The 23,398-nt window shown below is 37.7% G+C and overlaps 3 protein-coding genes across 5 annotated transcripts in view; 2 read left to right on the top strand and 1 right to left on the bottom strand.

Annotated features, from left to right (window-relative positions):
* The window catches only part of LOC130101150 (gastrula zinc finger protein XlCGF7.1-like), a 260,846-nt gene that overhangs the window by 91,941 nt on the left and 145,507 nt on the right, over nt 1-23,398 (bottom strand). The gene's annotated exons all lie outside the window — the stretch shown is intronic.
* Nucleotides 1-23,398, top strand: part of LOC130101127 (zinc finger protein 501-like) — a 47,833-nt gene that overhangs the window by 13,108 nt on the left and 11,327 nt on the right. The window contains exon 1 of one of the 3 annotated variants that reach the window (XM_056266712.1): nt 2,729-2,795. The exons of 1 other annotated variant lie outside the window; for it this stretch is intronic. The gene's annotated coding sequence lies outside the window, so the exon portion shown is untranslated. Of the gene's footprint in view, nt 1-2,728; nt 2,796-14,363; nt 14,416-23,398 lie in introns of those variants that run through there. One more of the 3 variants, XM_056266711.1, reaches the window with a different exon arrangement.
* Nucleotides 2,807-23,398, top strand: part of LOC130101164 (gastrula zinc finger protein XlCGF7.1-like) — a 30,268-nt gene continuing 9,676 nt past the window's right edge. Inside the window, exons 1-3 of the mRNA XM_056266751.1 lie at nt 2,807-3,016; nt 4,359-4,950; nt 5,164-5,306. Of these exons, the coding sequence (XP_056122726.1) occupies nt 2,932-3,016; nt 4,359-4,950; nt 5,164-5,306 (820 nt within the window). The 5' untranslated portion in view covers nt 2,807-2,931. The remainder of the gene's footprint in view (nt 3,017-4,358; nt 4,951-5,163; nt 5,307-23,398) is intronic.

Genomic DNA, 23,398 nt, shown 5'->3' on the forward strand with positions numbered 1-23,398 from the left:
GAGTCGGAGAATAGCGTGGACAAGCGCTACACAGTACACCGCGAGCGGGCATGTCGGAGAATAGCGCGGACACGCGAGCGGGCTCCGGGCACCCAACAGATTGTTTGACTATCAATAATCCCTCACATCACTAATTTTTTTTTAAATTATTGTATAGGTGAAAACAGACTTAAGGAACAGGCTCCAGGGCTACTATTTAGCAGCATATGCTCAGCATCAGGGGTGTTTGTTGTTTGGACAGACCTGCCCCCACTGCTAAAAAAAAACCTGCTAAAAAAAAACCTCAAGGAAACACTGTAACTCTTCTCATTTGAACTTTTCTGAAACATTAACCAAGATGGTTTATGTATTGTTGTTGATAAGAGTCTAATGTTAACATAATCTGACTGAGGAATCTTAGACAAGTAAATATTGTAACTGTGGTCAAATGTAAATTAACTGGTGCCTATTTAACTTTATTCAAAAATTATTTAATTCTGCAATTTTCCTTCATTAGCGATTATCGTCAATTTGATTACACAGATATTAATTAAACTAAACAGCTAGACAATGGCATCTCTGAATTCAATAATGACATGCCTTTAACTGAAAATTGAATGTTTAATCTTATTATTATACATTACTGACTCTCTATCCTCCAATTTGATACTGTTAAGTGCTTTTTTGTTACAGTATATTTTAATCTTTGATAACAGTAGGTAATTAAAATACATCATGTTAGCTCTGGTCCAATTAAAAAATATAAACAAATAGAACTCAGGACATTTTTGTTCATGTAAAATATACCTCATTGTCATGTTCTAGACTTGTTATATTTAGCTTTAAATTAAAAAAAATACCCCCTTAATATTGTGGCAGTTTTTTCTCCGTGGTATCGAAAATGGTATCGAATATCAATATTTTTCAAGGTATCGTATCGAAGTTAGAAATTCTAGTATCGTGACAACACTATACACGCGGATAGCACAAAATGCGTATAGATAACACGCCACTTGACTTGAAAGTGGCGTGTATGTTTACGCAAAGTCATGATGTCATGTTGGTATGTATGTATATATATACTCCTTATTTGGTTCAGTTCTTTTGTCTTGTCTCATCTATGAGGGATGGCTGTTTTTTGAGTTTCTCTGCCTGTTCTTTTGGATATTTCTTATTTCCTGGAATATTCCTTATTCGTGTGCTTTATTGATACAACCATTCCGTGACAATTATAATGATGTACCATCTAGGGTTTTCTGTATAGCTTACAGAATTAAGCCCAATTTATACTTCTGCGTCGAACTCACGCTGTAGCTACGCCGTAGGCTGTGTAGCATGTGTACCCTTCGGCGTACCCTGACGTTGACCTCTCCAAAAATATAACAACGCGTCAATTCTACGCAAATGCAAGCGCTGTGATTGGTCTAGAAACCCTCCCTCAGGGGGTTTCACATGTTCCCTCTGCGCGTCAACGCGGACAGCGACGCAGAAGTATAAATGAAAACCAATGCGTGGCCTACAGCGTAGACTAGAGGCTCTGGTGTAGGTCTGACTGACGCAGAAGTATAAATCAGCTTTTAGTTGAGAGATATTTTTTCCTTTGAGGAAATGTGCCATTTTCTGTAGCTGATAGGCCCAGAATTAATATCAAATTGACTTAAAGTCGAATTAAAAGCTTGTACTGTCAATAAATCTGTTATTTTTTATTGAAGAAAATGTTGTCTTTATTACTTAACTAATGTGTCAGATTGCACCAGAATCTTTACATGTTAAAATCACAACAATATTCTTTTTGGGGGGGGGGATCCCAAAACCCCCTAGAGAGATTTAATTTAAGAACATGTCATCGTTTTCACCTCTGGATTTGCAGGTGTAATTATTAATTAGTGTGTTATAATATGTTGGCAGAGAGTTTTTCACTGACTCTGTTTTAGCCTCTTGACACCAATAAAATGTGCTAATGTTCCACTTCACAGACATCACCATAATGAATGAGGTGAAAAGAGGGAACTATTAGAGGTTTTTCAGCAGCTCATTTAAACATGATTAAACTGTTATTTGCCTCAGACTTTGGGAAAGTATTAAACAAGCCTTGTTTTAAATGCTACTAATATCAAACCACATTAAAATATCCTATATTTCTAAAAGTTTTTAAAACAAATGTTCAAAATTTAATTGCAATGAAAGTAATTCAATGTAAATTTAATTGTTTATTTTCTTTTCTTTTACAAATTTTTCTCCCACAATAATTCACCAATAAATACTGGAAATATTCACATAATTTTTGTGTATTTTTGGCACTCAGAGTGAGATATTGTATGCAATTGTTTTGATAGAGGGAAACAAGATAGCCTACATTTCTAGTTATTCTTCAGACATTCTCGTTTAAACAAAATAATTATCCACTGTTTGAAAAGTTATACCAGTATTTGGTTTTCGACCACTGAAAATGGGTCAAATTCCACAATTTGAACATTGGGACCCACCAATCTCTGTGTAAAAACAAAATAATGATTTGCCATCTTTCTAAAGTCATTTTTACACCCCTCCACAAAATAGTGGATAACTCCATAAATATAAATCCATAACATTTATGTTAGGCTTTCTTCAAAAAAGGTTTTTTAACAATATAAAAAAACTTTTGCCGTAGAAGTTTGGTTGTTTTGATATGGATGACCCTATAGATCTCTTATATGATGATAATACACAACCTTGTCAAAAAACGATTTCTAACAGCAAATATGTTCACTTAACTATCAAGTAATTAAATTAGTTCAGTATAAATTCAGTAACTTTCCAATTCCAGATCTGGTCCTGTGGGCGTCAGTATCACACAGTTCACACCTGCAGTGAAGCCACAATTCACCAATAAATACTGGGAATATTCCCATCATCCTACAAGAGAAGGACAAACTCCAGGAGTAGCAGCTGAAATCTGTGTGACTGTTAAAGATGGAGTTCATTAAAGAGGAGATTGAAGACATGAGTGATCCAGAACCATCCAGAATAAAACATGAAGATACTGAGGAACAAATAGGTTGGTGTCCATTCTTGATTCTTCATTTTTGACTGCTTTGGTGGCTGTGAAATAATAAGTAGTATATTAATGATAAATGATTTAGAAATTCATCTAAATGATTTCTAACCTTGTATATAGCAATGTGTCAAATACATTTGAATTATTCAAATTCATGAGAATGATATAACAAACCTTCAACATCAAAGATCTGGGGCCTCATTTATAACCGTTGCGTTCACACAAAACAGGCCCTGAAAAAGGCGTACGCCACTTCCGACGCATAAGTTGTGATTTATAAAAACAAACTTGACGGTAAAATTTCCGCACCTGCACGCAAACTCTGACCAATGCGTGCAAACGTTTTGGAGACGGAGCAGTTTGGCGACACCGATGGTGAGCTGGAGTTAAACTGACACATATATATTGCCTATCTAACGGCAGATGAATCATCATAAATACAGTGCATGTTCACAATAACACTTTAAATAAATAAAGTAATGATTTAAACTGTTTTACTTTTGATATAAACATTTAGATTAAATGTGCCATTCTCATTAATGGAGTTAAACTCTTAAACTACATGAAATCATTACTGAGAAGTTGCAACATTTTTTATATTGAATAAATATAAATATTTGTTGTGAATGCAATGTTTTGAACACTTTCCCTCTGGCATTCTTTGTTTTAATGTTTTAACTACAGAGATAATTGCTTATGATAATAGCAGATTGTCTGAGAAAAATAGTTTTGTGCAAATAATGCACAACAAAGTTTCCATTAAAAATATAAATCAATTAAAAATACTATTTGGCCAGTGGAAAAGATTGAGAAACGTTCTCTAAAATGTATTTTACACTATTTGATTTATTTATTCAAAAACGGGGCAAGGATAGGCTTATGATTTTTATTAATGTAATGTGACGGCACATCCACATTTCATATTTTCCTAATATCTTGTATCGTTAAACATGGTATCACGTGGATGAATAAGCATATGCAAATGATATGCCGATGAGGATATGCATAGTAAAACTAGGCGTTGTAAGCTCCATATGTGGTTATTTCGGGGTGGAGACGCATGTGCGCATAATCTTCCGCTGACTGGGATTTATAAAGTGAATTCTGTGCAGGTTCTGGTGTACGAACAGTTTTATAAGTCTGAATATTTTTGGTCGTATGCCATTTTTTGCTTTCCGCCGCACATACACTTTAATTAAGGACAGTTTTATAAATGAGACCCCTGATACTTTGTTACACAGACAAAAACCTATTCTATTTGTTTTCTGCTTGCGTTCACTTGAATTTTCCTTAAAATGATCCTCCTTAAACTGATTATAACTACTTAATATGTTCATTTTAGATCAGATGGAAATAACAGAGCTAAGAGAAGAACTGAATGAAGTAAAGCAACACTGTGACTTCAAAACTCAAGGAACAAATGCCAAAAAGCTGCACTCCTGCTCACAGTGTGGAAAGAGTTTCAGACATAACGGACACCTTAAGGCACACATGAGCATTCACACTGGAGAGAAACCGTATCCATGCACTCAGTGTGGAAAGAGTTTCATATCTTCATACATACTCAAAATTCATCTGCGTATTCACTCTGAAGAAAAACCATTTAACTGTGATCAGTGTGGTAAAGGGTTTATTTTGTCATCACATCTAAAATCACACATGCAAGTTCATTCAGATGAGAAGCCTTATGTGTGTTCTCTCTGTGGAAAGAGTTTTCCACGAATGAACAGTTTTAAACTGCACCAGAAAACACATGATGAAGTGAGAGCTTATGTGTGTTGTGACTGTGGGAAGAGCTTTGCTGTAGCTGATTATCTGAAACAGCACCAAAGAATTCATACTGGAGAAAAACCTTACAAGTGCTCATATTGTGACAAGAGTTTCACTCGGTCTGGACACCTGAAATCACACAAGAAAGTTCATACTGGAGAGAAGTCGCATCACTGTGATCAGTGTGGAAAATATTTTATTTCACTAGCATATCTCAAAAAACACCTAACTGTTCATACAGTTGGTCAGGCTCATGTGTGTTCTCTCTGTGGAAAGAGTTTTTCGAGGTTGGACCGTTTAAAAGTGCACCAGAAAACACATAATAAAGTGAGAGATCATGTGTGTTGTTACTGTGGGAAGAGCTTTACTACATCTAGTCATCTGAAACAGCACCAAAGAATTCATACTGGAGAAAGACCTTACAAGTGCTCCTCATGTTACAAGAGTTTCACTCGGTCTGGACACCTGAAAAGGCACGAGCGAGTTCATACTGGAGAGAAGCCGTACGACTGTACTCAGTGTGAGAAGAGTTTCAGACATGTATCAAGCCTTCACGCTCACATGAAAAACTGTTGCAAGTGATCCACATTCAATTATCAAATACATTCTTTTTTTTTTTTTTTTTAAATGAGTGGAAAACTAGAGAGATTTAAGAGGTGAAGCTTCTAAAGTGACTCACAAAACAACTCTCTTTCAGTGATTTTAGTTCAAAAGAGTGAACATTTAGAAGAATATTGATCAATTTGTATGTTTTTTATGCCACATTTCTTTTTGAGATTGATCATTTCTATACTGTCTCATTATACTGTTTGTTACCTCTTACACTGGGGCAGAAATCCCATTAAAAATATGCCCCCCAAATTCAAGATATTGGGGTAAAAAAATATTTAATTTTCCTCAGTTGTTATATTAATAAGAGGAACAACTCAAACATCATACAATCAAGCAACATAAAATCAAGAGTGCGGTTTTCAAATGTGACATTACGCAATTGCTCCATGACCAAGTTATTAATGGGTAACTTTAAATTTTAGACAAAGTTTGTCAACAGAAAGGATAGTTTTTGTTTATAATGATTGACAAGTTGCAGCCATAGAAATTATAGCAAAGTGTTGTTTCTAATTAGTTGACCTTACTTTAAAAAAAGAGGCAAATCGATAGCCTTACTTTCCCTGACTATTGCCTTACCAAATGAACCAACCCTTTGAATACAATGATAAAATATGCGGCCCCTTTAAGAAACATCGCGCTTGTCTTAAATTGGCGTGGCTTAAGCCCATTTTGGCAATATAGCAGGTTTAAATCGACTGAAGCGACAAATCCTGACAGATTGCAATAGTGCGGCAGGGCGAGGATACCAATATAATGGGAATGGGGGCATGCATTTACCTTCTTCATCATAATTCATTTTATTAACCATGGATTTATAAGATGTGACGTCATAAGCCAACATCCTATTAATTCCTTGATTAATATCCAGTCTTCTAAGGTTACTGTCTATAGTTGTATTTAGATAAGCCCATCCTGTGTACACAAATGTTTTTTTCCCCTTCAAAATAATAAACAGTCCATAGACTTCTATCAACAGTCAGTTATTCTTGGTCATTCAGTATGCCACTGACATTAACTGTCATTTTGTATTTTGGTGTTGGCACATTCTTTTTATTATGGTATTCAGGACTTTCTGGAGGAATAGCCCAAACTATTCTACTATCATTTGCATATCACATTCTTACTATAGGTAAGGGATAATAACCTCCTAACCAGGTATTTTTATATTTTATTCCCATTATATTATGAGTTTCCTTGTCTATTTTAATCTTTTGAGCTTTCATACTTTTCACAGTAATGCTCTCCAAAATATTAGTTCCGACATCTCCAAATAAATCCCACAATCGGAATTGTATTACCATTTGATCAGTCTCAGTCCCGTTTTCAGTAATCACATTTTTCCACAATTCACTATTTCTTTCCGTTATTGCTATTCGTAAGCCTTGCTGCGTTTGACCTTTTGAGTTCCTCCAAAAAGCCAACCAGTGTTTATTTTTATCTTCTTTTTCCCAAGTTATTCCAGCCCTAGCCATATTATTTGTCCCACAATTTCATTTTTCACAATTGTGGTCACATGGGCATATACTAGTAATATATTATTTTCTTTCATCTCCGTCTTGTAATTGCATCATTCCTAAGAGAGAGAGAAAAAAATTAAGAAAAAATAATAATAAAGAGATTAGATCACCCCCCTCCCCCTCCAGAACATTTTGTTAATTTACTCGATATTCAATTTTGTGCCAATTCTATGTTGACAGCATGTTACGTCCGTTGTGTGTGGGGGGGATTGTTTTTTTCCGCTCTGTTTCTCTCACTTTCACTTTCTTAGGTTGTTGCTGATTAGCTATCGTGCTTGTCAGTCTAGACAATGAGTGGCCGCGCCTTGGAAGGCGGGATCGGCATTACCGTGATGAGTGACACATGGTGAAGTGGATACTTAAAGACCATGCTTTCATGCAAGCTGGGAGAGAACCTTGTCTTGTCTTGTTTTGAGAGAACCTTGTCTTGTCTTCAGAGAACCTTGTCTTGTCTTGTTTTGAGAGAACCTTGTCTTGTTTTGAGAGAACCTTGTCTTGTTTTGAGAGAACCTTGTCTTGTCTTGAGAGAACCTTGTCTTGTTTTGAGAGAACCTTGTCTTGTCTTGTTTTGAGAGAACCTTGTCTTGTCTTGTCTTGTCTTGTTTTGAGAGAATCTTGTCTTGTTTTGAGAGAACCTTGTCTTGTTTTGAGAGAACCTTGTCTTGTCTTGTTTTGAGAGAACCTTGTCTTGTATTGAGAACATTGTCTTGTTTTGAGAGAACCTTGTCTTCTCTTCTCTTGTTTTGAGAGAACCTTGTCTTCTCTTCTCTTGTTTTGAGAGAACCTTGTCTTCTCTTGTCTTGTTTTGAGAGAACCTTGTCTTCTCTTGTCTTGTTTTGAGAGAACCTTGTCTTGTCTTGTCTTGTTTTGAGAGAATCTTGTCTTGTTTTGAGAGAACCTTGTCTTGTTTTGAGAGAACCTTGTCTTGTCTTGTTTTGAGAGAACCTTGTCTTGTCTTGAGAGAACCTTGTCTTGTATTGAGAACATTGTCTTGTTTTGAGAGAACCTTGTCTTGTTTTGAGAGAACCTTGTCTTGTTTTGAGAGAACCTTGTCTTGTCTTGTTTTGAGAGAACCTTGTCTTGTATTGAGAACATTGTCTTGTTTTGAGAGAACCTTGTCTTCTCTTCTCTTGTTTTGAGAGAACCTTGTCTTCTCTTCTCTTGTTTTGAGAGAACCTTGTCTTCTCTTGTCTTGTTTTGAGAGAACCTTGTCTTCTCTTCTCTTGTTTTGAGAGAACCTTGTCTTCTCTTGTCTTGTTTTGAGAGAACCTTGTCTTCTCTTCTCTTGTTTTGAGAGAACCTTGTCTTCTCTTCTCTTGTTTTGAGAGAACCTTGTCTTCTCTTGTCTTGTTTTGAGAGAACCTTGTCTTCTCTTCTCTTGTTTTGAGAGAACCTTGTCTTCTCTTGTCTTGTTTTGAGAGAACCTTGTCTTCTCTTGTCTTGTTTTGAGAGAACCTTGTCTTCTCTTGTCTTGTTTTGAGAGAACCTTGTCTTCTCTTCTCTTGTTTTGAGAGAACCTTGTCTTGTCTTGTTTTGAGAGAACCTTGTCTTCTCTTGTCTTGTTTTGAGAGAACCTTGTCGTGTCTTCTCTTCTCTTGTTTTGAGAGAACCTTGTCTTGTTTTGAAAGAACCTTGTCTTGTTTTGAGAGAACCTTGTCTTGTCTTCTCTTCTCTTGTTTTGAGAGAACCATGTCTTGTTTTGAGAGAACCTTGTCTTGTTTTGAGAGAACCTTGTCTTGTCTTCTCTTCTCTTGTTTTGAGAGAACCTTGTCTTCTCTTGTTTTGAGAGAACCTTGTCTTCTCTTCTCTTGTTTTGAGAGAACCTTGTCTTGTCTTCTCTTCTCTTGTTTTGAGAGAACCTTGTCTTGTCTTGTTTTGAAAGAACCTTGTCTTGTATTGAGAACCTTGTCTTGTTTTGAGAGAACCTTGTCTTGTCTTGTTTTGAGAGAACCTTGTCTTGTCTTGTTTTGAGAGAACCTTGTCTTGTCTTCAGAGAACCTTGTCTTGTTTTGAGAGAACCTTTTCTTGTCTTGTTTTAAGAGAACCTTGTCTTGTTTTGAGAGAACCTTGTCTTGTCTTGTCTTCAGAGAACCTTGTCTTGTTTTGAGAGAACCTTGTCTTGTCTTGTTTTGAGAGAACCTTGTCTTCTCTTGTCTTGTTTTGAGAGAACCTTGTCTTGTCTTCTCTTCTCTTGTTTTGAGAGAACCTTGTCTTGTTTTGAAAGAACCTTGTCTTGTTTTGAGAGAACCTTGTCTTGTCTTCTCTTCTCTTGTTTTGAGAGAACCATGTCTTGTTTTGAGAGAACCTTGTCTTGTTTTGAGAGAACCTTGTCTTGTCTTCTCTTCTCTTGTTTTGAGAGAACCTTGTCTTCTCTTCTCTTGTTTTGAGAGAACCTTGTCTTGTCTTCTCTTTTCTTGTTTTGAGAGAACCTTGTCTTGTCTTCTCTTCTCTTGTTTTGAGAGAACCTTGTCTTGTCTTGTTTTGAAAGAACCTTGTCTTGTATTGAGAACCTTGTCTTGTTTTGAGAGAACCTTGTCTTGTCTTGTCTTCAGAGAACCTTGTCTTGTTTTGAGAGAACCTTGTCTTGTCTTGTTTTGAGAGAACCTTGTCTTGTCTTGTCTTGAGAGAACCTTGTCTTGTTTTGAGAGAACCTTGTCTTGTCTTCAGAGAACCTTGTCTTGTCTTGTTTTGAGAGAACCTTGTCTTGTCTTGTTTTGAGAGAACCTTGTCTTGTCTTGTTTTGAGAGAACCTTGTCTTGTTTTGAGAGAACCTTGTCTTGTCTTCAGAGAACCTTGTCTTGTTTTGAGAGAACCTTGTCTTGGCTTGTTTTGAGAGAACCTTGTCTTGTCTTGTTTTGAGAGAACCTTGTCTTGTCTTCAGAGAACCTTGTCTTGTCTTGTTTTGAGAGAACCTTGTCTTGTCTTGTTTTGAGAGAACCTTGTCTTGTTTTGAGAGAACCTTGTCTTGTCTTCAGAGAACCTTGTCTTGTCTTGTTTTGAGAGAACCTTGTCTTGTTTTGGGAGAACCTTGTCTTGTCTTGAGAGAACCTTGTCTTTTCTTGTTTTGAGAGAACCTTGTCTTGTCTTGTCTTGTTTTGAGAGAATCTTGTCTTGTTTTGAGAGAACCTTGTCTTGTTTTGAGAGAACCTTGTCTTGTTTTGAGAGAACCTTGTCTTGTTTTGAGAGAACCTTGTCTTGTTTTGAGAGAACCTTGTCTTGTCTTCTCTTCTCTTGTTTTGAGAGAACCTTGTCTTGTTTTGAGAGAACCTTGTCTTGTATTGAGAACATTGTCTTGTTTTGAGAGAACCTTGTCTTCTCTTCTCTTGTTTTGAGAACCATGTCTTCTCTTCTCTTGTTTTGAGAGAACCTTGTCTTCTCTTCTCTTGTTTTGAGAGAACCTTGTCTTGTCTTGTTTTGAGAGAACCTTGTCTTCTCTTGTCTTGTTTTGAGAGAACCTTGTCTTCTCTTCTCTTGTTTTGAGAGAACCTTGTCTTGTTTTGAGAGAACCTTGTCTTCTCTTGTCTTGTTTTGAGAGAACCTTGTATTGTCTTCTCTTCTCTTGTTTTGAGAACCTTGTCTTGTTTTGAAAGAACCTTGTCTTGTATTGAGAACCTTGTCTTGTTTTGAGAAAACCTTGTCTTGTCTTGTCTTCAGAGAACCTTGTCTTCTCTTCTCTTGTTTTGAGAGAACCTTGTCTTGTTTTGAGAGAACCTTGTCTTCTCTTGTCTTGTTTTGAGAGAACCTTGTCTTCTCTTGTCTTGTTTTGAGAGAACCTTGTCTTCTCTTCTCTTGTTTTGAGAGAACCTTGTCTTCTCTTGTTTTGAGAGAACCTTGTCTTCTCTTCTCTTGTTTTAAAAGAACCTTGTCTTCTCTTCTCTTGTTTTGAGAGAACCTTGTCTTGTCTTCTCTTGTTTTGAGAGAACCTTGTCTTGTCTTCTCTTCTCTTGTTTTGAGAGAACCTTGTCTTGTCTTGTTTTGAAAGAACCTTGTCTTGTATTGAGAACCTTGTCTTGTCTTGTTTTGAGAGAACCTTGTCTTCTCTTCTCTTGTTTTGAGAGAACCTTGTCTTGTCTTGTTTTGAGATAACCTTGTCTTGTTTTGAGAGAACCTTGTACGTCGTTCACATATATGCTCATCGGTCTTTGTTTTGGCTGCGTCCAAAACCTTCTCCTTTGTGAACGTGGCGGTCTACAGAGAAGAAGGGGTTAAGTAAGTTTGTCACGTGACATACATGGTGCACACGTAGTGAAACCTGTCTTAATTAAAAAACACTAGTTAGGGAATTGTGCCACCCGCTGTAAATATATTTTTTAGTTAGTGTAGTTTTAGTTATGACGTCTTGGACGTTGAAGATTTTTCTTTTTGGGTTTTCTTTGTATCCTAGTATTAGTTGTTTAATGTGTTAGATAACCTTTATGTTTATGTTACTTTCATTACTTTGGCACAATTCATTTTCCCCTTTTTCCTTTGTGCTTGGTTCTGTTATGGTATATCTTTATTCATTATTATATTTATTAAAACTTATTCACTTTATTCAGTGGTCTCTCATGTTTTCTCACCTCATTCAGTGTTATAGTGTGACGTGTCTGAGATGGTTATGTGTTCCCCTCCTAAAAGCACTAGATGGGTATGAGTCATAGGAGGGTCGTAACACAGCACATGCAAGAATTTGCGGTTCTGAGGTTGTGGTTATATTTATTATAACTTTAAATATTAGTGTGTGTCTGTGTGCTGGCAAAACAGAGGTTTCCCCCTCCATAATTGGCTTCCTGTCAGAAGATAAGGCAGCTGCTTTCAGCCTGTCATGTCTCCAGAAGCCAATCGGAACACACAGAACTCTGCATTTTATGATTTTATTAGAGCATTGTTCTTCATCCAATGGGCTCTATGCACGGCGGTATTTCCGGTGAAGGTCTAAGGATGCTGGATTACTTCCGCCGATCGTAGAGTCCAATGCTATACCGAGAATTTATATTGGTTTTTATACTCTATTGCTATACTAAAGAAACGTTAGTCACAAAAACAGACAAAACAGACACTCCTCATTTTGTTTATGCTTCTGTGTTTATTATATTAAATAAACATAACTATATATAAAATTACATCTAAACGTATTAAAGTTTCGTTTCAAAGACGAGAGGACAGTAAATTTTGAAGACTCTGCCATAATACCGTTTTCCTCGGTTTTCCTCCGCTTTAAATCTCCCCAACCGGAAACGCACGAGCATCCTTGCGTCAAACGCGGAAGTTATGCGTGCATATAGCCCATTGTCCAAATTGCCAATGCATATTACCATTGTTTCATCACACTCTCCCCTTCTCGGAAAATCAAGTCTTGGTGATTATATTTGTGTTCCTGTATTACTTTTTAATATTGTTTTAGCAATAGTACCTATCGACCAAATAATTCCAATTCCTTTATCTGGTCGAAACAATTTGCCTTTTTCATCAAAGCAAGTTTCCAGGCTCTCTAACTCTTTCCCCAGATCTCTAGGGTCAATTAGCAACCACTTGCTTTGAACATCATCCATATTTTTCTTTATACGGTATGACTATAAATAATCGACGCCAGAATTACCCAGCTGTTTCTAATCATTTGTATTATCCATGTACACCCCTGCGCCTTCAACCTTGCCCTTACTAGATAAATCACCAAAAGTCTTATTCCAAGCCCAAATTCTATGCCTACCTACCATATACCAGCAAGTTATGTGTTTTTATGTCTTCAAGACATTGTTCCCATTTAATCCATTTTGTGACTGACCATAAACATTCACAGGCATCCTTTCTTTTTCCTAGTCTTTGAGTCATTATCACTTCAATTTTAGGGAAACTAATTCTGCAATCTTGGCAGATAACACACAATGCTGCTTTTATTCCCCCTGGACTTTTGAAATATTGATCTTTTGTTACTTTTGGCATCGTTTGTGGTTTACTATGTTTAAATTCCTTCCTGGATTTGGGTTTACTTTTAGCTGGCCCATCCCACCAGATATATTCTCCAAAACTACCACAAATAACACGCACAGTCTTTCGTTTGATCTCTGCAAGAGGTCCCATTTGTCATGAGATTGCAGTTGGCTCTAATCCAGCTCTTGAGACTGCCTACCGCCCTCTCCACGATACCATTGCTTTCCGGAGCATATCTCAAGGCCTTTGTTAAAATTATATGTTTCCCAGTTAGAACATCTTCAAACTGTCTTCCAACAAAATATGTACCATTGTCAACACGTATACACTCGGCCCCCTGCAATCATTAATTCTTCGATGGGCTTAATTATTACATTTGCTTTTGTTTCTTTTAAAGGTTTTGCCCAAATTCGTCCTGTAAATCCATCCACTGCCACTAATAAGTATTTATTACCTGCTTTAGATCTAGGGTTTAACGGTCCCGCAATATCTCAGATTCATATTCAGCAAAAGTCAGTATTGATAACCAAAAGTCAGAATCAAGGCCAGACATAGTAATGGAAATCCTTCGAAATCTCTTTGAAGTAAAACAAGGTAGGATAGAAGTACAGTTTATGGGGTCCAGCCCATGTGGGAATTAAAGGGAACGAAGAAGCAGATAAATTAGCCAAGCAAGCAGTAGATGACGAATTGGTAGAAATTGAATTACCACAACATAGTATAAGAGAAATAAAATCAGTAATAAAAGAGAAAGTGATTAAAAAAAGTGGCAACAGTTTTGGGATAATGAGACTAAAGGGAGACATTTATGCAAGACAAAATAAAGTGGGAAAAGGTAGAAAGAGTGGGGGAAATAGGAGGGACGAAAATATAATTACAAGATTAAGGATGGGACATACAGGTTTGAATACAACATTACATCTAATATCTAAACATCCATCGGGAATGTGTGAGAAATGTGGATTATAAATTGTAAGGATTATGATAAAGAGAGGGAAGTGCTAAGAGAAGAAATTTGGAAGAATGAAGCAATGGAGATAACATTAAAGAATATATTAGACTCAGATATAGGAAATAGTACGGTAACGGTGTTGTTTCAGTTTCTGAATAACACAGGATTAATTAAAAGAATGTAGAAGAAATGTAGCATAGGTAGAGGGTGTGGATAAGATGATGATAAACTGTGGGTAAAGGAAAGATTATCTAAAGGAAAACAATGGTATAGTGAATTGTTGGGAGTTAAAGGGGTGGAAACTGGATGAGCTGACCACGCAGCATCAGTGTTTTTTTTTTTTTTTTTTTTGTAGTGGGGATGGTTAGAAAGTGATAAGAGGATTAGGAAAATGTTTCTGAGCCAAGCTACCTGATGATGGCAGTAATGCACTGTTTAGTGCGACTGCCAATAAAAGACGAATACAATGCGGCCCCTTTAAGAAACATGATGACATCGCGCACTGCGCCTGCGCAGAAGAGAGAAGCGAGAGAGACGAGACCAGCTGAAACTTTCATCAATTGAGGCTAAATTTGTCACTAAATTTGTGAATGAATGTGGAATATTTTCTTCGGATCCCGTACATTTCCAGTCTGCAGGTGAGAGATGTTCTCAGATTACAGAGTTTAACATTAACCAGCTCCAGACCAGAGTACAAGCCCTCATATCGTGAATACTTAGGTAAAGTTGGTTTTAAATTCGCACATTCGCGGACATCCGCGTTCAATAACTCGTGAACTAAACATTGTTACTACACAAATAACACCTAACACATATAACTACACATATAACACCAGCAGCTACAACCTTATTTTCCTCAAAACGAGCTTTCCTTCGCAGTTGACAATATACATTGATCTCTATGCGCAGGCTGCGGACAAGGGACTGTCTGCAAAGTGCAAAAACCGAAAAGCGTTATTACAAAATATTAAAAAACGTCACTGTAATTCTCTGTATTGTTGAAAATTCAGACATGCTCTCCTGCTGGTTATATAACAACAGTTTGTTTGGATAAATGCAATACAATTGTATAATTTTTCATAATAACAAATCATAAAAATAATGCAGAAATAAAACTTTTCCCCCAAATAAGTGTGGTAGTATAGCCTAACCACCTGGGTAGGGTTGCACCAGCCGTTCGTATAAGTTCTCTCTTAAATTGGAACGTAAAGTCCTCACTAGAGGCTTAGTAGCTAGTTTGTAACTAACTCTGTACTTTATTCCGTTGCACCATTTGTGACCGATCACGGAAAGTAGGGACACAAGTCGGTTCTGTGGCATTTTGAGTTATTCACAGATTCTGAAAGTGTAGTCTCCAAGCTTTCCAACGATGTGTAACACATGGAAATTGGATAATATTTGGAGAAGTTGTGGCCATTTTAAGGTAGGCACTCAAAAAAGCTCAAAGGGGAGAAAACGGCCTCTAAAGATTGTGCAGTTCTCACCTCTCTCCTGCTGGGAGTGACAATAGGGCTCATTTACATCTCATTTAGATAAGCCATATCCCCTGTAAAGCTGTAAAACACAGGGGGGAGCAAAAAGGTCAGGAAAATGTGCCATCAAAGAAAAGAAAAAAAAAGTTTGCAAACAGGTAATGTATAAATAAATGTCTCTTAGCATCTACCGATAAAACTGTATAGGCAACTCTTATGTACACTGAATAAAAAATAAGATAAACTATAGAGAATGTTCAAATCAAAAACAGGATGTGCTATCATGTGATACAGTATGAGTAGCCTATGAATCCAAGTATGAATCAGAATCAGAATAGATTTTATTGCCATTGTCAATGAAAGTTTTCACAGACTATGAATTTTCTTCGGTGTACTCGTGCAACATGAAACATTAACTTTTGCTAAAGATAAATAATAAGCAATAACTTAGGCGTAATTTGCGGGTGGGACATGTCCCAACCACTTTTGAAACATCTCGCGGCACGGATGTAACTAATAGACCCCTTTTGCGCCGACGTCACAGTTACGTCACGGCGCTAGCTGGAGGCAAAACACAGGGAAAACTGGAGGCGGCCAATACAAACCAGCACAGATTCGGCTACATAATAAGGAGCTTAAATTATTGTTATTATTATTAAATGTCATCTTGTTGTGTTGTTTGGTGCAAGAATCGATGAAAAATGAAAATGCTGTATCTGGATTTTTTATTTCTAGAAAATATTCACATCATTAAAATCGCACCGTAATGCCACTCTTTACATTGTCGTCTTCTTGGCGCTGGCTAGGCAGAACTGCCTAACAGTACCACACAAGTCTTGTACATGACCATTCAGCACATAGTTATAGCCATCTAAAGATTTATATATGTTTTTCTTTACGATCGATTTCTCTATAAGGTAGGTGTAGAAGTCAGGCGCCTCGACCGAGGTAACGTTAATCCTGTCAGATCGTCCATCATTGAGTGAGCGTGTAGGCTAACGAGTCGGCCAATCTGGTTCCGTCCGTTAAAATTAACTTCTGCAAATAACAATCGCGGTCCTGGACAGTGAGTGACCTTACACATTAAGATAAAATCTGATTTTCTCCTGTCATTGTTAAAAAACAAGCTAACAAAACTAGCTAACTAGCGTTAAGTGAAGTGGCCAGAGGGATCGTTCTGCCTCCACCTAAGCTCCGCCCACAAAAAAACGTCACCATGTTTACCAACTGAAAAGGGGTCTATACAAATAAATAAAACATCTCTGGTTGACTAGCAGAGCATTCATTTGGTTCGTTTGTTAAATAAGAGGCGATCTAGCACACTGAAATGTGTTGTTTTTGAAATCAAGTGATCAAAGTGCTCGTTGACTGCGATCTGTGGCGCGGATACAGTGTTCTCTCATGGCTCGCAAGTCGCGCTGCCGCGCACAGTCTTCACACGGACGCGCGTTAAACCGTTGCGGAGACTATTTGTTCCGGTGAAATCCCAAAGTAAATGCACAGTGTCCCTGCTTGATATACAACCACTGATAAACATAATCGGTTTAAAAAAAAAAAAAAAAAAAAAAGCTATACGAGTGCGGATTAGAACCCAGAACCTCTGACACGCTTGGCAAAAGTTCTACCACTGAACCATTAAAGTACATGCAACAAAAAATGTAAAAATAAAAAGAATATATCTATCAATCAATCAAACATTGCTTATAGAGCGCTTTTCATACAAGAATGTTCATTGAATTTTTATATCAGATAGGCTAGAGCCGGCCAGAGCACTGCATAATAAGTAGCCACGCTGTTCCCTTGGAGGGCGCGGGCAAAAGCCGGCTTATCCAGTATGGAAATACACACAGACAATGACACGCCCCTACTGCATGCTAGAATCTCCGAAAAACAAGCCGATTTCAACCTCAAAATGTACGCTTTTAAATATACCAATACTGCTATCTCAAACATGGAGAGGCTTCTTCATGATCTCAACTAACAGATTCTGCAAAAAAGCGAAAATCACCAATTTTGAAAAAAAAAAACGCTTCTTTCTCATTTTGCTCGTAAGTTGTGCTGCCGACTTGTGTCCCTACTTTCCGTGTTCGGTCACATTTGTTCGTAAGGCAGAATGTAGATAGTAGGTCGTAAGCTCTCCGTAAATTAATGCGTAGTCGCATAATATGTCGTTTAGTCTCGATGATCCAATAGCAGCCTTCAAAATCGTGAGCAGAAGTTGTTTAAATGCTATGAATTTCAGTTTATCCTTCATTTAACTTCTTTTACCTCACTTAACTAACAGTAAAAATATGTTTTCATTAAATACGACACTTAATCATGAATAACATAAATATTTTATATGTAACTTACATTCGGAAACTGTATTTGAAACGAATTAATAAGGATAAATAAGTAATGATACAAAAAAAAACACAAGAAATAACATTTATTGATTATGACTGATTTTATGTGACATGCACAACACGGACGATGGACCGATGCACACAGCGGCACACTGTAGAACGGGGTCGTGTTGTTGAGCCGCTAACAAAGTAATCTATTCACATAATGTTCTCTCTTTTAAAATGTAAGCGAGTTTAAATGTCAGCATTATCATATGTCTAAAGAATTGAAGTCTGTCAGGTAAAAGAAGAGCTTATTGATGCAGTTCAGTCTGCCTGCTATTTTAGTCCAACCGTTACTCCTGATCGGAGGCTGCCGTAAATATTTAGTTTATACATAGTGTTACGCTTCAACTAAGTTTAATGGTGCAATGCAAAAATATTTAGTAGTGCGTAAGTTGTAACTTAGTGCCCATTTACGTCAAAACTAGGCTAAGTTGTAACTTACGCACAGCTGGTGGAACCGGTCACAGGACAGCAGTGATGTGTGACCTCAATTTGGTGACACTATAGTGTGTGTTTTTGACGGTTATAAACTGGTCCCTTCGGATCTGTCTCTCAGCCGCCTACACAGTAATGTATTCTGAAATGAAAGCTCGTATTTTGATAATTATTAAACATTATTAAAACAATGTTATTTGTGTAGTAACAGTATTCAGCTCACAAGTTATTGAATGCGGAAGTCCGCGAATGTGCAAATATAAAACCAACTTTACCCAAGTGTTTGACTTGTTCTTTTGAGGTGTATTGCTGCATTTCACAGTCAACTAAACGAAATAAATATGCCAATCCCCATTGTAAAAATGTTGGCTAGTAGTTCTAAGCTGATTTTGCCGGTTGATTACAGACCCACTACAGAGCATCCGGTGAGAGACTTTTACCAGAGATGAGCAGGTATTCGGGAATAACCCATTTATTGTCACCACAACTCAGTACACTGAATACATTTGACTTTGCATGTGTGTGTGGTTTTCTATAAATAAAGATATAAGAAAAATATATAAGTACAAATAAAAATATCAAAATATATATATATAAATATAGCTGCGAGCAGCGATTACGGGCCCAAGCCGGTGGCACCGCAACCCCGGTGCCTTTAGTTACCTAAAGGCAGCGGGGTGGCGGTACCACCGGCGGTACCACCGGCTTTGGCCTTTCATCGCTGCTCGCAGCTATATTTATATATATATATATACAGGGCTCCAGACTAGGGCTGCAGCTATTGATTATTTTTGTAATCGATTAATCTAGCACTTAATCGATCAATTAATCGAGTAATCGGATAATTTTTTTTGTGTGTTTTTAAACAACCAAAACAAATAATGCATAACGAAAATGATGAGGCTGTAAAATGATCAAGCATTTGGCTTTTATTTCTAAAAAAAAAAAAAAAAAAAAAAAAAACTGGTATTTATTCCAACTCCAACATTTGGCTCCAAAACTAGGCCTATTTATTGCAATTTTTACCCATTTAATATAAGTGCCAACAATGTTCTATGCTCAATTACTTTGGTAGCCAATTAAAATGTCTTCCCCAAAAGTACGAGTGGATTTGGAGAAGCAGGCTGGGGAATTTCATTTTTTGTTGTTGTCTGTAACTATTTGGAAGACGTGACATACAAACAAGGTCTCGAAAAGACTGCAATACAATATTTGTTCCTCCATCACGTCGCGGTGTATACAGTGAATGCATGCTGAAATTATTGTAGCGTGGCTACATAAAAGTTTAAGCATATGTGATGCATTGCCGCAATTGATCTGACTGGCGCGTGAGAGAGACGAGGGTGCATGCGTGTGTGTGTGTGTGAGTGAAGGGGTTCACACACCGAATGCAAATTTAATTATTTGCGCGAGTAGATTACATACAAAGTCAGTGCAAAGACGCGAATAGACGCATCATTCGCGCCGGGCGTCGCGAACGACGCGAACGTCTTCCGCGCACGTCGAAAGATTTTAACTCGAGCGAATGTTTAAGCATTTAACTAGACGCGATAGACGCGTATTTGCCGCTCTATTCGCGTTCGGTGTGAACACACCATTAGGTTATGTTTCAGCGACGCTTGGTGAGAGCATGGAGTGGATGTTTTCGGTTCTGATTCATTGCAGTCCTACTGTTGTGGTATGCCAGGTCTACTTTGCAGTAGACACATTGCACCTTGTTCTCTACCTTTTTAAGTATGTAATGATCCCAAACTTTAGACATTCTCTGCCGTTTATGGACATCTTTACTCTCCGCCATCGCGCCAAATAAATTCAAAATGTATCACGCGCTATAGATCCCTGCGCGTATAGTGCGCGTCATAGGAATTTAACGAGGCTTCGAGGCAGAGTTTTTGCCTCGAGGAATTTTTGTAATCGAGTAACTCGAGAAATTGTTTCAGCCCTACTCCAGACTAACTTTTTGCCTTGGTTGCACTGGTGCGCCTAACTTTTTTATTTAGGTGCACCAGCACAAAATTTAGGTGCACTCAAATTTTTCCTCGTCTCGCGTCGCCTTTAACGCCACAATTTCAAGGTCACCTTTTTATCACGCTCCATATATTAATATATATTATATAAATGCTTTTAAACAAGAATAAGGTGAATTTTTTTTATTTGAAGTACAATATACTGTATATAAAAATATAAATCTTTAAAAAAAAAAAAAATTAAAGTGCTGTTTTTACATTGTTCAAGTTAGGGCAGGGTATTGACACAAATTTAACAATTCAATATTGATTATTTTGGATATCAGGTACAATACATGGCAAATTTTCTCAAGAAAAACAAATCTCAACTAATGCTGTAAACTGGGAGTCAGTTGTAGCCCACTATGTTTCATTAGCCTACTATAATATTGAAGGTAAAAATTACCTGATTTGTACACAAACACTTAAATTACACTTTTTTTATAATAATAATAAAGTTATATGAAATATAAACATTTAAATGGTGGCTGCATAAAAACGTGCCAGATTTTTTTCAAACAACATGCATTAAATATTGAAAAACATTAAAAATTATAATGAATATGTAATATGGTGCATATATTAGGCAAAATGCTCCTCTAAAGTTAATTTTTCTAGCTAGCTACGAGTTTATGGTCACTGGATATGTTTTTTCTGAGGTAAATGTGACGTCACATTACATTGTTTACAAGCGTTTTACTGACGTCTTTCCACAGTTGAAACACAGATTGAACGATTCCATGTGAAAGATACGGATTTCGATAAGTTGTACTCTATCTTTTAACACACTTTCAGATGCTCATTCATGTTTATTTCGCGCTGTAACTGGTATTAAGGCGGAAGAGAAGATCATGTGCGCTCCGCGCTGCTGCTTCTCTTGAGCAGAGCCAGAGCGATCTCACGCCACAGCGTCAAAACACTATTTATGTTTTTAAATTTCGTAAGAAAATGGACCTAATTTGAAATCTGAGACTTTGTTTCATATCAATAATAACAAAGCACAAAGATTATTGCGATTTATTGGATGGGATGCTCGCTACAATGTTCCATTCATTCATCAACTGAAAACAGCATAGCCCAACGGTTCGTAAAAATGAGAATCGATTAAAATCGAGAAATCAATGTTTTTTACCTAGTTCAGTAGCCTACATTTTTAAAAGTTTCTTCGTCATCTGTTTTCTTGCGTTTATTTAGCTGATGCTGCTGATTGCCGTAACTGATTCTCTGGTGCTCAGGTGACAGATCGCAATTTATTTTCAATCACACAGTCAGCACGGAGCATTTTAGTCCTACAGGAATATTTGAACCACAGCCAATCAGAGGCAAAGACCAGCCCAATCTCTATCTCTGATTGGTTTAGACCACGATATGATCCAACCATGCGTGCAAGGAGAACAAAAGACTCGTTTGTGGAGAGGCAGCGGATGCGATCATGCGAGAACGTTAAGCCTGGAACACACCAAGCCGACGGTCGGCCGTCGGGCAGTTTTTGTGCGTCGGCCGACTGAGTTTCCTCGGTGTGTTCCGCACGGTTCGGTGCCGTCGGCTGAAATTGGTCCTCGTCGGCTTTGTTTCGGCTGATTCGACATGTTGAATCGGCGTCGGGCCGTCGGTGAAAGAGGGAACTCTGATTGGCTGTTTAGCTTAGTGAAAGAGTCAATGCACGAGACTAATAGGAAAACAGCGAGCAAAGAAGTCAAAACTCTACAGATAGAAGGCTGTTCTTATGTTACGTCATCTTACCTGAGTGTTCCTTGGCGAATATTTCAATATTAACACGAGCGGAGTGGAATAAAGAAGTGTTTAGCAGGATTGATACTTAAAACGGTAAGCACGCACTGCTTTGTTTATGGTTTGTGTATCAGCAGCCGACAGCGTCGGTTTTCCCTTTTTGAATGACGAATATAGACGAATATATCTGCAGAAATAGACAGTTGTCTCATTTACACTCAGGCGCAGAACGCGCGTTCTAGCTAACAGTCGGCAGTAGTTCTCTTGGTGTGTTCAAGTGCAGCTTTTTACCCGACGCGAGGCGACAACACAGTCGGCTTTCATCAGCGCTAGTTCGTCGGCGTCGGCTTGGTGTGTTCCAGGCTTTAGGTGCACTAGTGCGACCAAGGAAAAATTCTCGTCGCATCCTTACAAATTTTGGTCGCACTCTAGAGCCCTGATATATATATATAAAGCCGGTGGCACCGCCACCCTGGTGCCTTTAGGGTTATTGTGCACGACGTGCAAAAACGTAACCCTGCTTTGACTGTCGAAAAGAAGTGTGCTGTAGAGCTTGTATCAGTGTGGGCTCTGCAAAAGTGCGCATTGAGGGCACATATCAACCACAAAGTATGCGTGAGCAACCTTCTGAAAGGTCAGGTCTACATCCAGGTCTACATCTGCCGTGTGTTTACATCATAGTAGTGAAGTTTGAAGCAATCAGGTAAAAATAAGAGGGTGATTTCAAAGCTTTTTGAAAGTGACAGACTTCCTGCTGCCAGTTGGTGGCGCTATAACCGGGGTTGCGGTGCCACCGGCTTGGGCCCGTAATCGCTGTTCGTAGCTATATATATTTATATATACACACACACACACATATATATATATACATATACATATATTAGTGGTGAGCACAAACAAAGCACAAAGCCTTTCATTAAGGTGAATTTCGTTTTGTATTAATTGTATCTTAATTTTAATCAATGTTTCATCAACCAATTGCCTGGATTTAATAAATAAGAAATAAATATAGCAGACAATAGATAATCACGACACAGAGGGGCTGGCGCGTGAACTGAAGCTCGTCTTGTGAGTGTGACCGGTCTTCGTTTAGCTCTGCGTTGTGTTTGTGGATGAACGAGACCGGGCAACAGAAAGTACTCCAGACAGATTTTATTCTGCATGAATAAAAAGAAATATCACATCAAAAGCGAGTCTGTGGCCTTCTCTCGCGATTCAGCCTCTCTTCAGTCGCATTTACCGCGAACTGCAGGACATTTTACACTTTTATAAACATGCATTTCAGTTTCTCATATAATCAAATCTTGTTGGTTCAAAAGATTTCACAAAAAAATAAAAGCATTTTACATAAATTCAAAACAATATTAACATAAACATGAAAGAGAACATACCTGCATGAATAAAAAGAAATATCACATCAAAAGCGAGTCTGTGGCCTTCTCTCGCGATTCAGCCTGTTAGTGAAAGGCATTATTTTAGCCAACAGAGCTTGCACACTCATGCTTAATGAATTCTCTCCGACAAAACATGTTATGACTCATCACGTTATTAACACAAACTCCATACATGTTTGAATAAGATTACAGT

The sequence above is a fragment of the Rhinichthys klamathensis genome, unplaced genomic scaffold (genome assembly GCF_029890125.1).
Source record: "Rhinichthys klamathensis goyatoka isolate OS25496 unplaced genomic scaffold, OSU_Roscu_1.1 h1tg000253l_1, whole genome shotgun sequence".
In the NCBI taxonomy this organism is placed as follows: Eukaryota; Metazoa; Chordata; class Actinopteri; order Cypriniformes; family Leuciscidae; genus Rhinichthys; species Rhinichthys klamathensis.